The following is a 13,926-nucleotide window of genomic DNA, read 5'->3' as shown; positions in this document are numbered from 1 at the left end:
AAAACTCGAACTGTATTTGCTTTGGCTGTAAGCATAAATAATATGTAATTATCTTTAACAATATCCAGTCATTCCAGGAAAAAAAACAACAACATAATTTAGATTTGTTTCGCATTTTTTGCAGTGGTTACAAGGTCAATTGCAAGACCAAGCCTGTGTTACAGTGTTAAGGTAAAGAAATAAAAAAATATAGTTTTACTGAAAAAACTTTTGATGTTCATTTGAGGTTATACAAATGAAATTCAAAAACTATAACAAGAAAAACGTACTTTTAATCTTAACACATAAATCACCTTGCACTTAAGACTAGTCCAGGTCTGAGTCAAACTCCTTAAATTCACAGATATCTTTAGTAAAAATACTTTTATTAGAAAATATGATCAAATTTTGTGTGTACAGAAAACTAGTAATGTTTACTAAAAGCTTTCCAAAGTTCTTGAAGATACACTTACAACATTTAAAGTTGTAGTATATATGGTTACATGGTAGTTGCAAGGTTGGTTAAAATGAGCAAGTCTGTACAAAGAGAGTTAAACACTCAAAATTAGTTTCATGTTATATGCTGAGAAACACCAATAAAATAACTGACTTTGGTCCAATACTAAAAGGACTCCACTACTCATACTTAGTTTTATAATTTCCTTCTGCATTTATTAATATTTCATTGCATATTATGTTAACTTTTGTTTCAAGATGGATTACTAGATATTGAATGGTGTAAGTTCCCATGTATGCATTCTATAAAAACTCCATTTTCTCCTTTGAAAGTTTTACAAAGTTTCAAATAAAACTTTTAAATATTAACTTTACCTTCCAGTCTGCTTTAGAAAATCATCTTCAAAAGCACGTAAAACCCTACGTAACCTTCTTTTCTCCGTTCTTGCCTGATGCTGTTGATGCAGTAACTCAGATCTAAAAAACACACCATAACACATTAACTTATGAAATAATACTGAAGTGATCTAGCAGTCTTATACGTAATTATGTCTTATAATTTTGCAATTTTTTAAATATTCAATGTTTTAAGTTTTCACTTGGTCATTTGTTCTTAATGAATAAAAATTCATGCAAGTTAGATTTTTAAATCCAACGTTAATCTCCATAATCAATAAATCTAATTATATTAAATACTGCATCTTAGTCTTAATTCTGTATTTTCACTACAAATTTTAGAAAGTGTCATCATTATTACTTAAGTTTCCTCATTTGAGATAATAAGTTTCACTTACAAAGGAAGCTCATGCAAATTAGAACTGTCATATTTTGGAAGGACAACAGACTTGGATTGCTTGATAATGTCTTGTTCAGTGATACCAAGATTTATAGAAACATCTTTTACTACTTGCAACTCCATCACTGGGTCAGCAGATAGAACATGATTTTCTGTCACTGGAACACAAGTTAGTTCTTCTTCCTGCTTCAGAAACAACCACCAAGTAATGATGGATTACTTTACTTATTTCCATCTATATTTTGCCCTAGAGTTAATTTCTAATTTGAATTCAATGTTGATGTAACTTTCAACCTAAGGTAAGATGTTCATATTGAGGATAAGAATGAAAACATAAGGTAAAATATTAAAACTTAGATTATCATCACAAAATTCTGCAAAATAAACTACTGCAAGTTTCTTATGCTACCAAGTCTTTTGTGCCTTAGCAAGCACTTTACCTAGGAGAGATAATATTGCACTCCATAATTTAGTCTTACATGAAATCTTAAAAAAAGGGATTATATATATATTTAAGTTACCAGAAATTAAAATGTTGGAAGATGTTTTATTGCTTCTTATAAGATCCATATTAAAATTCTGAAATATAAACTATATTACAAATACAGACTAAAAATTTTAATATTTAAGATTACTTTTTGTTTTCTAATTTCAAGTAAGTCCCATGTATTTCTGTACAAAAAATATCAGGAATTTGAAAAGTAGACCCATTCAGCAGTGTAATACAATTTTGGTTTTTGATAAGAACAGAATAGTAAATAAAGAGAGAACATAAAAGTCTTGTATGTTTAACATAGTAACAAAATAAAAGATTGTTTTCATTAGAGTATAAAATATATTCACCATCACAAAAAGTCATACAAAAATAAAATTTTCATATTTAATAGACACTATAATAAAGGACTACCTAGCATGCTTTTATTTTTTCCTATCTGTTTTATTAATAATCATTTCAAACTAACTTTTAACTGACACAAACCATTCCTTCCTCTCGAGGCTGAGGTGATGTAAAATCCATAGCTACATGTTCCAGAATTGGCTGTAACTCAGAACCTGTGTCTTTTCCCTTCCCTCCAAACCCTCCTAGTAAACTGTTTCTTGTAACTAATCTTTTCATGGTACGATATCGTTCATACAAAGGGCGAACCAGCTCTCTGTCAGAAGTAGGAGTAGGTCTTCCATGAATGCTCTCAAACCCAAGTAGAGCTTTTTGGATAGCAACTTTCTCATCCATTACTTGTTCTTTAGACATTTCCTGGCATCATTAGGTAGTATATATCCATAAATAGAAACAAGAGTAACATTTTGTTAAAGTTTCATCTTGCATTAGAAACTAATAACAGTGAAATGACACTAAATATATAACATCTGATATGTCACCAAATTCGTTTATTAGCATATTTTACATAAAGAATGAATACAATCTAAAAGTTATTTTGTATCAATTATTACTCAACAATGGTATATCATAACTTTTTGGAAAACAAGTATTTAATTCAGTTTTACCTAAACAAATGAAATTCAAACTACTTCCTGTTTTAACAAAATCAATGTACATGGAATACACTTGAGTAACTTTCTAACCTGATTAGTAGAACAATGAACAATTGAATAGGTACTAAAAGAAGAAATATAACTAACTCCCACTTGCTTTTTCTGTCTAATTTATTTAATATTCTTGCAATCTGAATATATTTTCTAATATTCATTAGGAGACATTTGCTGAATATAAAAGTTTCAATTAATTTTAAAAAATCTTCAACATTTTGTTACATTCACAATGTTTAAACATGTATTATGTATGTTTTGATAAACATTCTTCACATCTTATCTGCAATGTTATAATTCTGAATTTACTAAATTTATCTTCACAAAATTTGGCAAGCTTTTAATAAAACATTATAAGTCTGTAGTGTGCAAAAAAAATTGAATTTTAATAAAGTATTTCTTCTAAAGGTTTATTTGTGAATTTCCTAAGCCTTTACTGAATCAATTTAAGTGAAAGGTGATCATCATGCTAACAATAAAAATACTTTACTAAAAGAAAAACATTTGATATTCATTTTGGAGGTTTTGCAAAAGAAATATGAAAACTATGACATGAAAAGAAATATATTTTATCTACACTAACTGTTGTGAAATCATCAATGTACAAGGAAATTAAGAGTTGGAACTCACACCAAATAAAATTAATAATACCTTTTTTGTTTCTAGAATGACAGCAGATTGTAACATACAATAACAACTAATTATCCTAACAGGAAAAGTTTGGAAGCTGATGCAGAGAAAAGGTCCAGAAGTACTATAATAAAACCATGAAAAGCAATAAATCTGTGATATTTCTGGTAGATCTTAGGGTAAATAAACAATGAAGTTACAGTCTTGCTCTGTTTGCAACATTGACTGAGCTCATAAACTTTTTCAACTACTTAAGGTAAGAAGTTTAATTTTTTTTTCATTTTAGTTACTTGTGTTAAAAAATATGTAACAATAAACAGTGCATGAAGTGTGGGGGGAGGAAGTGGGATGGTTTAGGAAATTTTTGAAGCTGAGTACCATATTTCACGTTTTTCATGTGTATTCTTTATTTATTATTATAAAAGGAACTAAGATTAAAAATTAGAAACTTATTAGGTAAGGTAATGAAAAAAAATAATAATAAAAATTATTCATGGTAACATGAACTGCACATTTACCAAGTGATTTACAACTTGTATAGCACAATTATTAGTTAGACATGGTTCAAAAGGCAATAAAAATAAGTATAAACAGATGTATACTGTTACAATTCTAGCAAGGAAATGCTGATGGTTACTTTGTGATTACAATTTATTTGCTCCATTCATGTACTACTTGGTCTCCTTCCTGCCTCACTCTTATATGACATATAAAATACATATATATATATATGTATATATATATATAGTTTCTCTCCCCAGTTCCTTGCTGCCCAAATATTTATTGAAAAAGAAGTGGGATGGCATCCCACTTAAAGCACAGACAATAGATAAAAAATATACATAAAAACAAGATATTCAGCACTTACATCTGGGTTGAGACATTTTGCACATGCATACCATAACACAGTAACCCTGTTTTATTATCACTAGGTTAGTTCTTTAAATATAAATTCATATTGCATTTAATACACAAAAAATATATCAGGCACTAGAATGGAATGTCCTAAAACTACTACTATAATTTAACTGGCTTCTAACTAAGCTATAAATAGGTTTAAAAAATTCCATGATCTGCTAATAGTTGAACAACAATGATCACAGGAAAAGATTCTAAGCCAAATGTCTGCATTTACTCACTAAAAAGAAATAACCAAATAACCTTTTTGTAAAGGAAACAATGCTCTTTCTATTGGTTATAAACATATCCATCACATAAGGACAGTGGACAGATAAATGCTTTGAAAGCACTGGAAAAGTGGGAGAGACTTCTCTGGTGGGTTTGACAATTTATTTATATCTCAGCAAATTGAGAAGGTAGAGGGTTCAAATTTTATGTTCTTGCTTGTCATTATGTGTCATTTGTGTTTTTAATTGGTTGAACACTGAAAAATATAAAATCTATATGGGAGAATTCAAAGCACAGATATGTCATATGATATAGAGAAGTGGCATTTAAGATTTTTTTTTAATTTCCTTTTCAAATTAAGAAATTAAAGTTTAGATAATACAAACATTTGGATCATAAACTATATTTTGAAGCCAAGTTCACTGACATACATTGATAATAAAGTTCTCTACTTAAGATTTGAATGATCTCTGTAAAAGGCCATGGCATCTGCACTTTGACCCAGTCGTGCATAATTACATGAAAAGTTGCTAGCAATACATTTCCTGTCATTTTTTATCTGTATATTTCCTAGTTATGTTACACTGACTGTAACTTTGAATTGTTCATTGAGAAGGAGCTACAATCAAAAGTTGGAGAGAGAGAGAGAAAAAAATTATATTGTTAAAAAATAAAAGATTATCACCTCTATAGCATCAGGTCTCTGAGCTAATTGCCTTTTCTCCGATAAATCTTTGAGAACCACTTGTAATGATTCTTCCAATGTTGGTTTGTTTAGTTTTTCTTTACATAAAGTGTTGTTAAGTTCCATCTCTTTGCAGTCATTCCATTCCTCTGAAATTATTTCATTCTTCATGTGAAACCTCGCAACTCCTTCCACATGATCCAAGTGATGTTCTTGTTTCAAATCTAGAAAATTAGTATTTGTGCACTTAAGTACATTTATATGTACTATATAACATAACTTCATTTCAAATCATTTCACAATATTCTGCACACATTTTATAACAAAGAAAGCAATTTGAAAAATATCTGTTCTTATTCACTCTAAGATTCTCCTTTAAAAACCTTTGTCTGAATGTGTACACTACATATCACAGTTATATTAAACTATCTATAAGAGTATATTGTAAATCACTTAAGATATAATAAAGGCATTAAAAATTATTTTCCCAAAGGTATTTTTTACATTCACTTTTTGACAGGAGCTGCTCTACTGTTCAATGAAATTTTGTCCAATCACAAGAGAAAATAAAGTAATGTTAGGCAAAGGCAAAAACTAGAAAAACCGAGTCACAAATCAAAACAGAGAAAATATTATAAGAAAAAGTTATGATGAAGTATGTGTGTGTATGCATATATAGTAGAGACAGCTGATATTGGTATTAAAAACATTTATTTAAAACACAAAACAAGTAACATTTCAATCTCCTTAAGTCATCATTAGGAAAAGAATGACATTTGAAAAACGACCAAAGATGAGAGGTAGTTCCCAAAACAACTGATCACAGAGCCCCAAGATGGCTGGTATTTTAGGAAGGAGGCCACCAGGAAAGGTCCCCAAAATGTCTGCATAATTGAAGTGTGTCAAATGGAGTTCCCCAGATAAAAGAGAGAGATTTTAACTCCAGAAAACAAGGTATTCCAATAAAGTAAATCCCAGAACCAAAAAAAGTGAAATGGGTAATAGCTGAAGAAGAAAACAAGGCAGTAGGAAGAACAGGTTAGTGTAACTTTACCCCAGGAAAGCTGTCAGAGTAGAAATGCAGAGCCTCAGAAGAATATAGGGGATAGCAAGTTAAGAATTTGAGTAAGCAAATGACAAAGAAGATCAGGTTAAGGATAAAAGAGTGAAAGTAAAAGAGAAAGGATAAAAACTACCAAACTAAGAATATAGATTCAAGAGATAGGAGTACTAGAAAAATGATGTACAATGGTGGTAACTTTGCTCAACATTTGAGTAATTCCAGTTACCATTGTAAAAACCAAATCCTACAAAATAGTCCAGGCCTTGTGACATTTCAAAAATGTAGATAGAAGAAACCTTATGCATAAAGATTCACAAAAGTGAATTCATGGATAATTTTTTATTTCTTTTTTAAGTAGGTCTGATATGTCTGTCATACTTAGGCCTTGGTAATTTCATATTGAAACCCAACCACTGGGTTAATAACAATGGGGAATAGCCCTGTCAAAGAAACCATAACACAGACACAGCAACATGTCCTAAAATCTCCTTATTTGATTAGCAAAAGAAATCAAGTTAATGTAAGAAAAACAATAATTCTTAACAGAAGCTCTGACTGAAAGTTCAAAGACTTGTGGGTTTCTTTCTTGAAATCAAGAAAATAAAAAAGATAACATTTCAAATGCTAATGAAAGTTTAAAATAATAAGTGCAAAAATTCCATAATTTTTTATTAAAAAAACACACATGAATCACGGACAGTGTGATGGAATGAGCCTTTGGTATAATTAATGCTCTCAAAAGGAGTGCTATGCATGGAGCATATATGGCCCCCCTATAGAAAGAGGACTAAAGGCTAATGCTGACTGCATCACAGGTTGGTGCAGTACATGTTATTGCAAGTAGGGGTGATGTTTCATTCAAAAGCTTGGTATATATACAAAAACTTTTTTGGCATAACACAAGGTTATAACTCTCAGTACTGTGGAAAGATGAGTAATGTTTCTGAAATCTAATTATTTTCAACCATGAAAGGTTGCAATATTCAAGAAAAAGAGAGTGAGCTGCAACTAATTTAAAGGGAGTCTAATTACAAAATGCTGAGCTTTAATTTTTTCAAACACAAGTAGTTTTTAACTGCAATTTAATTGTGTACTTAAGCTGTATGTATACATTTATGATCAAGAAAGTGGTTAAAAGTAATGACAAATGGCCACTTAATAAATCACTTTAGGCTTAGTGTTTTTTTTGTTTCTTATTAAATCTAATATGTTTTCATTTTCTTATTTAATAAGCAAGAAGTATGATAATTATATAAGATAAAAATCTACATTTTGTTATTTATCTGAACAGAAAGATATGGTGTGATTAAAATGTGTGAATAGGTATTTAAAATAGTACGTAGAGAAAATCATGTAACAAACAAGATTAGTATTATCCATATATAAACATACGGACACTAGACTGGTTCATTCAACCGGTTTCTGAAAATGGCACTGAAAAAGTATTCTGAAAAAGGTAGGGTCAGGTGACAGTGGCGTAAGTATGCCCCCACAAATGTAGGAAGCCCCAAAGAGTCTGACTAACTTAAAAATTGCTAACAAGGTAAATAAATGTAGGGGGCCAAATTACTTCTTACGGGGAGGGGAGTATCTTTTGTAGTTACGCCACTGTCAGGAGAGCATGGTGGGCATGCATAATAGATATGATAGCTGGGTTGCTACAACCAAGCAACCATTTCTCAACTGAAGATTGCTAATGTAACAGATCGGAGAAATTTTTGAAACATTACTTGCTACAGTATCCAATATACCATTATCAAGGTGGATACAGTAATCATAAATGATGATGGTAGAATACTGAACAGTTGATAATAGTGATGCCCTATTAATCCTACTTCCAAAACCCATCAGAATGCATTTCTTATCCAAGTTTACAAAATAATTCACTTGCATGTACATGTTACAAGTACCCAAAATGTCTCGGTAACCACCTTATACAAGTATGCTGCTCATTTGACAGCAAAGAATATTGTAGGGAAACAATAAAGTATAATTTGACTTTTTCAATGCTTCCACGTTGAAAAAAATATGAAAAAAAAATATTTATGTCAATCAAACATGCTAAAACTGTCAAACTAGGTAGCACAAACTTTGTGGTAAATAATCTACAGAAAGTAATATTTTTTTTACAAACATTTTACCCTTAATATTTTTAAAAGTTTTTTTCTCAGAATGTTAGTAAAACATAGAAGTCATATATCCTTTTACAGAGAAAAAATCACTAATGCTGTACTTAAGTTATATTTAGATGGTTTTTAGATAAACATAAAATTAAGGTCTTGGTGTATGAAAAACATTTTTACAGGTGATGTGAAACATGTATACACAGGTTGAATACGTTATATCAAAATGATTTTAGTCTCACCGCAATGTTACTGTCCATGTTGCCACATCCAGTCATGATGTATCTGACAATTGTGCATCTTTATAATAGCCTTGCAGCATAATTTCTATTGTAAAAGGCATCATCAAAAGACCATCATTTCCCAAGCAAACCAATCCTCAAAACAATTTTCTATAATCTATCTAGTGTATGAGAATGACAGTTTTCCAGCACCCATTTCAACAACCTGATTGCACATAAATCCATAGTTGCTACATTCAGCAGTTAAAGAATGAAATGGGTATTCCTGCTTGAAGTATGAGTAACATGTGTACATGATTTTTGTCCCTTTTTCAAACAGAGATTATTCTTAATTATTTTGTATGCTGTTGCCTGGGTCATAGGAATGATCTTTGCCACTGGCTTTTGTCCAAGGCATACCAGTCCTTCCAGAAAGCTTTCTATAATCCATCTAAAGTACATAAAATAGAGTTTCCTAGTACCAGTTTCAACAGTCTGATTGCATGGAAATTCAGAGGAGTTGCATCCAGAAACTTGACTAGTATATCTTAATATAAAATAGCATGAAAACCCATTTCATTCTTCAACTACTTGAGGAATGAGCAACATGTGTACATGACTTGTTCCTTTTTCAGACCGAGATCATTCTTGATTATGTTGCATAAGCCACAGGGATGGGTTTTGCCAATGACCTTTGGGTTCATGGATTCTCACCTATTATAAATGCCATACTTTGCTTACTGCAGCTGGGACTAGACTTGTTGCAGGTCTTTCACTGGATGATCCTGGTTTCCCAAGCTGATCAATCTTCCTATATTTTCAAGTACCATTAAGTATAAAGAATATCCCCACCTTGGAAATATCTAAATCCTTATCTTAACACACCTGTCTGAACTGAGTGCATGAATATTTTGCATTGGAAAGGGCTGTTACATAGCTTTCCAAATTTTTGATACCATCAAACTACCTACAAAATACCAAACAATATCAAAATGTAGTTATGACAACCATGAATTTGTTATGGCTGCAGTTGTCATGTGGCTTGTCAATTTGTATATTCAAAATCATTTTAATATAATGTATGCATGTTTCATATTACACAACATACAAGTTGATTTAAACACTAGTTTTATTGAAGGATATTAAACTGGTGTTATAAACAAATCAGCAATAACTAAGGGGACAATTACTGTGAAATTCATTAACACCAAAATTTCATATTTGCTGAGAAGTTCAATCAGAAATTACATCACATGTAAGAGTTAACAATAAAACTTACATTTCAGGTCTTTCCTGGCTTTGTTCAGCTCCATGAGTAGATTTTTTATTTCTGTATAATTCATCTTTTCTGCATGAGATGGCTAAATAAAATATTAAATTAACTTTTTGTTGCTACGTTAAATACACTTTTTTGATGAAGTATGTAATTCTTTTTTATATACTTTTCTAAGTTAGCATTAAGTATAAATAATAACTAACTTTTACTTGTATATATTTCAGTAACGTTAATATTGTCTAATCTATTTTACAGTTAAATAATAAAAGTTATTTATCAAAAATACTAACTTTACATAAGATTCTGAAAATTAACAAACTGCACAACCTTTAAAAACATTAAACTACAGCAGTAATTTGTAAAACTTACCCTAAACCCATGCTCCAATTCAAATATTTCCTCAAAATTTCTGATTTTCTTTTTCAACACTAGGAAAAATAATATATAAACAATTAGTTTCTATCCTTTTAACTTAAAATCAGGCTAACAGCTTTATTTTAATATTTTATCAGTTACATCCATTTCTCTTGTATGTACTGAGCATAATAGTTGCCAGTCCCTTGCAACAAATAAAAATGTTTTTTATACTTGGATATAATGTCTATTTTCTAATTATTTCAACTGTTAAGAAATATTTTTTACTGTAAAATTTTCAATGTATAATTAAGTTACAAGTATAATTTAGCTTTGTCTCCCTATTTGTTTTTCTTCTTGTCAAATGAATAAAACTGCCAATATACGAGATAATATTTTTTTTCATATTGAACATACTAGATATGCTGAACAGGTTCACTACAATCTGTGGAAAAATGCTTACTGTGAACTTTCTTGTTCACTTGTTTCACAGTTATCACTTCTTCTCGCCACTTTCGAGGACTGGAAAAAAAATATATATATATATATATTTAAAATACTATGAATTAACTAACATAGTTTAGTAAAAGAAGCTATGAATTCTCAATTATGCTCGTGCCCAACTTTGTAAAGCCTTCCCTAAGTATCTTTTACACTAATTGGCCAATTTATTATGATTACCATCTAACATTAGAATAGACCACATTTTGAAATGACAGTAACCTGGATTCATCCTGGTATATGCTCTATTTGATACAGGAAGGTGTCTTATTTAAATGTAGCTCACTGACTGAAGGGTCACTGTCCCTAGTTGGATCATAAATGTTGGCAGAGGATTTTAGTAGGGAAGCTTAAGTGGACTGAGATCTGCTGACTTTGCTGAACAAGGAAAATAACTGCATTCATTATATTCTTCAAATCAATTGTGAGTAATATGGGTGTAGTAAATAAGTGTATTATCATTTGGATGCATTCTTGTTCATAAATGCAAAAACATAGCACTGTTAGATGGGCATGATTAGTAACAATATGTCACAAAACATTAAAATAATTTCTTTCTCTCTCAAATACAAAGTGAAATAAAAACATTATTATTCACCAGATTTACTTAAAAAGTTCAATGGAAAATAACTTTCCAAAATGGGGAAAAAATCATCTTAAAATACTATTAACCCTCTCACTACAGGTAGGTCAAAGTGCACTTGTCATGACCTTTTACAGAGTTATATTCAAAATTTAATTAAACTACTTTATTATCATCAAAATGTTGTTAATAAATCAAATTTCAATATTATATAAATTTTAAATTCTTAATTTTATAGGGAATTATTTTACAAAAATCCTCAATCTTCCCCAGTATGAGAATCCCGACATTTGAATTTGTTCTCTATCTCTTCCCTTTTCTCCAATTTATTTATCACCCCTCTCTGGAATTCAGAATTTAACATAAATTACTCACTATGACATAGATATTACTAAGAAAAATTCTAATTTTTATGGCCTCCAATCCTATTTCTTTACAAAGTCATAAACTAGAAAATCAGACCCACTTGCCATGCCTGCCTGTTGCATCCTCTCTTTCACAAATTGCCGATATTGCTTTCTGACATTTTATATAATTTATAACCAATAGAAAGGCAAAATTTTAATCTATCAAATAATATATAATGTTACAATGTTTTCAGTACAGAGTATTGCCAATTTCTCTTCGGTTTGAAAGTTTATCTTGTGGTGTTCACATTGAACAATAAAGGGACTTTAAGCCCTCTTGTCCTAGTTAGAAAGCCAAATTATGGTAATTATAGGACATTACTTGCTTTGTATGTGTTACAATTCTGTGCTCTTAGGTGCATTGTTTAAATGAATAAAATTTATTTAGTGTACTATTTCCATCATTATAAAAAAGTAGGCTTAGATTTCATCAGCAATTGACAGCAAAAAATAAGAGGTCAAAGATAAGTACTATATTTCTTTTTTTTTTGCATATTCTATATTTATAGTTATAAAAGTTACTAAAATGTAAAAATTATAAACTTGTTAGGTTAGATTAGGTAAAATAAAGAAAAATAATAATGAAAACTGAAGCATTTGCAATATATTAAGCACTTTCAAATGCTTCAGGGAATAAGAAATACAATTTTATAATAACTACATGTATGACATACATTCATGCAATAGGAAGAAAAGTTAGTGGATACATAAGATAAGTTATATAACAATGCTTGACCAGGAAAGAAAATGTATATGTCAAGTATAAACTACACTGCATTCTAGACAGAATTGTGAACCAACATAAACAGATGCAACTGTAGCAGATAGAAAGCTATGAGAAAGTTTATACTAACTTTGTCAAAGACAGGAAACGAATTATATTAAAAGATTTAGAGAGAAAACCAGAGACTCTTGGTGGAACTTTGATCGAAAGGAAGACAAGGAGAAATACATGCAAATAAGTAGCCAATTTACAACTTTTGGCCATAACCAATTACATTTAATTTTGGTTTGATAAGACAGAGAATATCAACCAGTCATCTGAAGGATCTACTTACAAGACTAGCATGTAGAGCTAGTTGGATGCTTGTAGAAATACAGAAAAACGAATATACAAAGTCCTGTTTTTTTAAGAAGCTAACAAGCCTGCTGATTGATGATTCCTGATCCGGCTTATCCAGCTACCTCGACATTGATCTACATTACTATCCTGAAGAACGCAGAAAACTTCTCCTGCTCAAGCTCCATGTAAGTCATTAATTCTATCTCTCTCAGCTGAATATAATAATTAGAATTTAGATGTAAAATTGATTAATATTAACCGTATCGCCACAGGTATCCTTTACTGTGAATGACACATGGTTTTAGTGTCTTATATTTAAATTTTATTAAATTACTTTTTGTTTAAGTTACACCAATTAGAAGAGCATAAAATGTTAGCTAATAATCCATATTTTAATAGCATACAAATTGTAAACTCATAATTTGAAAAAACAATATTTAAAAAAAATCCTGAATTTCCCCTAGTGTGACCCACGTGACACATTTTCTCTTAGCATGTCATCTTCCCTATTTTATCCACCACCCCTCGAAAAGTACAAAATTAAACCTAAATTACTCTCTATAAAATAGACATTACTCAGACAAACCATAATTTTTATAGTCTTCAATTTTGTTTGGTTAGAGAGTTATTGAATAGAAAATCAGACCCCTCCTGCCATGCCTATCTGTCATATCCTCTCTCTCAGAATTCGTTAATAGTTCTCTCCTATGTTTAATTATACATTAGCTATAATCAATAGGAAGTCAAGGTCTTTATCTAGCAAATGACGTCTTGTATAATGTTATGTTCCAAATGGTTAAATGTCAATTTAACTCAAAGTACCAACATCGTTCCCTTGAGAAAATTAACGACCAGCTTGGATGAATTTGTAATGACTCTTGTCACATAGTTAGAAAGCCAGAAAAAATGTGAGAGGTAAGGGAATTTGTCTACTTTTTGCATGTTAATAGTCTATATTCTTTGGTGCATTATTTAATTAAATAAAAATTATTAAGTGCATTACTATTATTAGTATAAACAATTTGGGTTAACTCTCTTCAACAAATGACAGCAAGAAAAAAGAAGATTGGTTAAGTATTTTATTTCTTGTTTTTCTTGTTTATTCTTTATGTC

General features: G+C 30.2%; 1 protein-coding gene across 1 annotated transcript in view; it reads right to left on the bottom strand.

Annotated features, from left to right (window-relative positions):
• Positions 1-1,225: 1,225 nt before the first annotated feature.
• Positions 1,226-13,926, bottom strand: part of LOC106478506 — a 64,689-nt gene continuing 51,988 nt past the window's right edge. The window contains exons 17-22 of the mRNA XM_022382133.1: positions 10,723-10,781; positions 10,275-10,333; positions 9,909-9,990; positions 5,223-5,446; positions 2,205-2,486; positions 1,226-1,414 (exon numbers count right to left, since the gene is read on the bottom strand). Of these exons, the coding sequence (XP_022237841.1) occupies positions 1,226-1,414; positions 2,205-2,486; positions 5,223-5,446; positions 9,909-9,990; positions 10,275-10,333; positions 10,723-10,781 (895 nt within the window). The remainder of the gene's footprint in view (positions 1,415-2,204; positions 2,487-5,222; positions 5,447-9,908; positions 9,991-10,274; positions 10,334-10,722; positions 10,782-13,926) is intronic.

This window comes from Limulus polyphemus, unplaced genomic scaffold (assembly GCF_000517525.1).
Source record: "Limulus polyphemus unplaced genomic scaffold, Limulus_polyphemus-2.1.2 Scaffold219, whole genome shotgun sequence".
In the NCBI taxonomy this organism is placed as follows: domain Eukaryota; kingdom Metazoa; phylum Arthropoda; class Merostomata; order Xiphosura; family Limulidae; genus Limulus; species Limulus polyphemus.
Note: the sequence above shows the minus strand (reverse complement) of the source record. Positions and strands in the feature narration are given on the sequence as shown.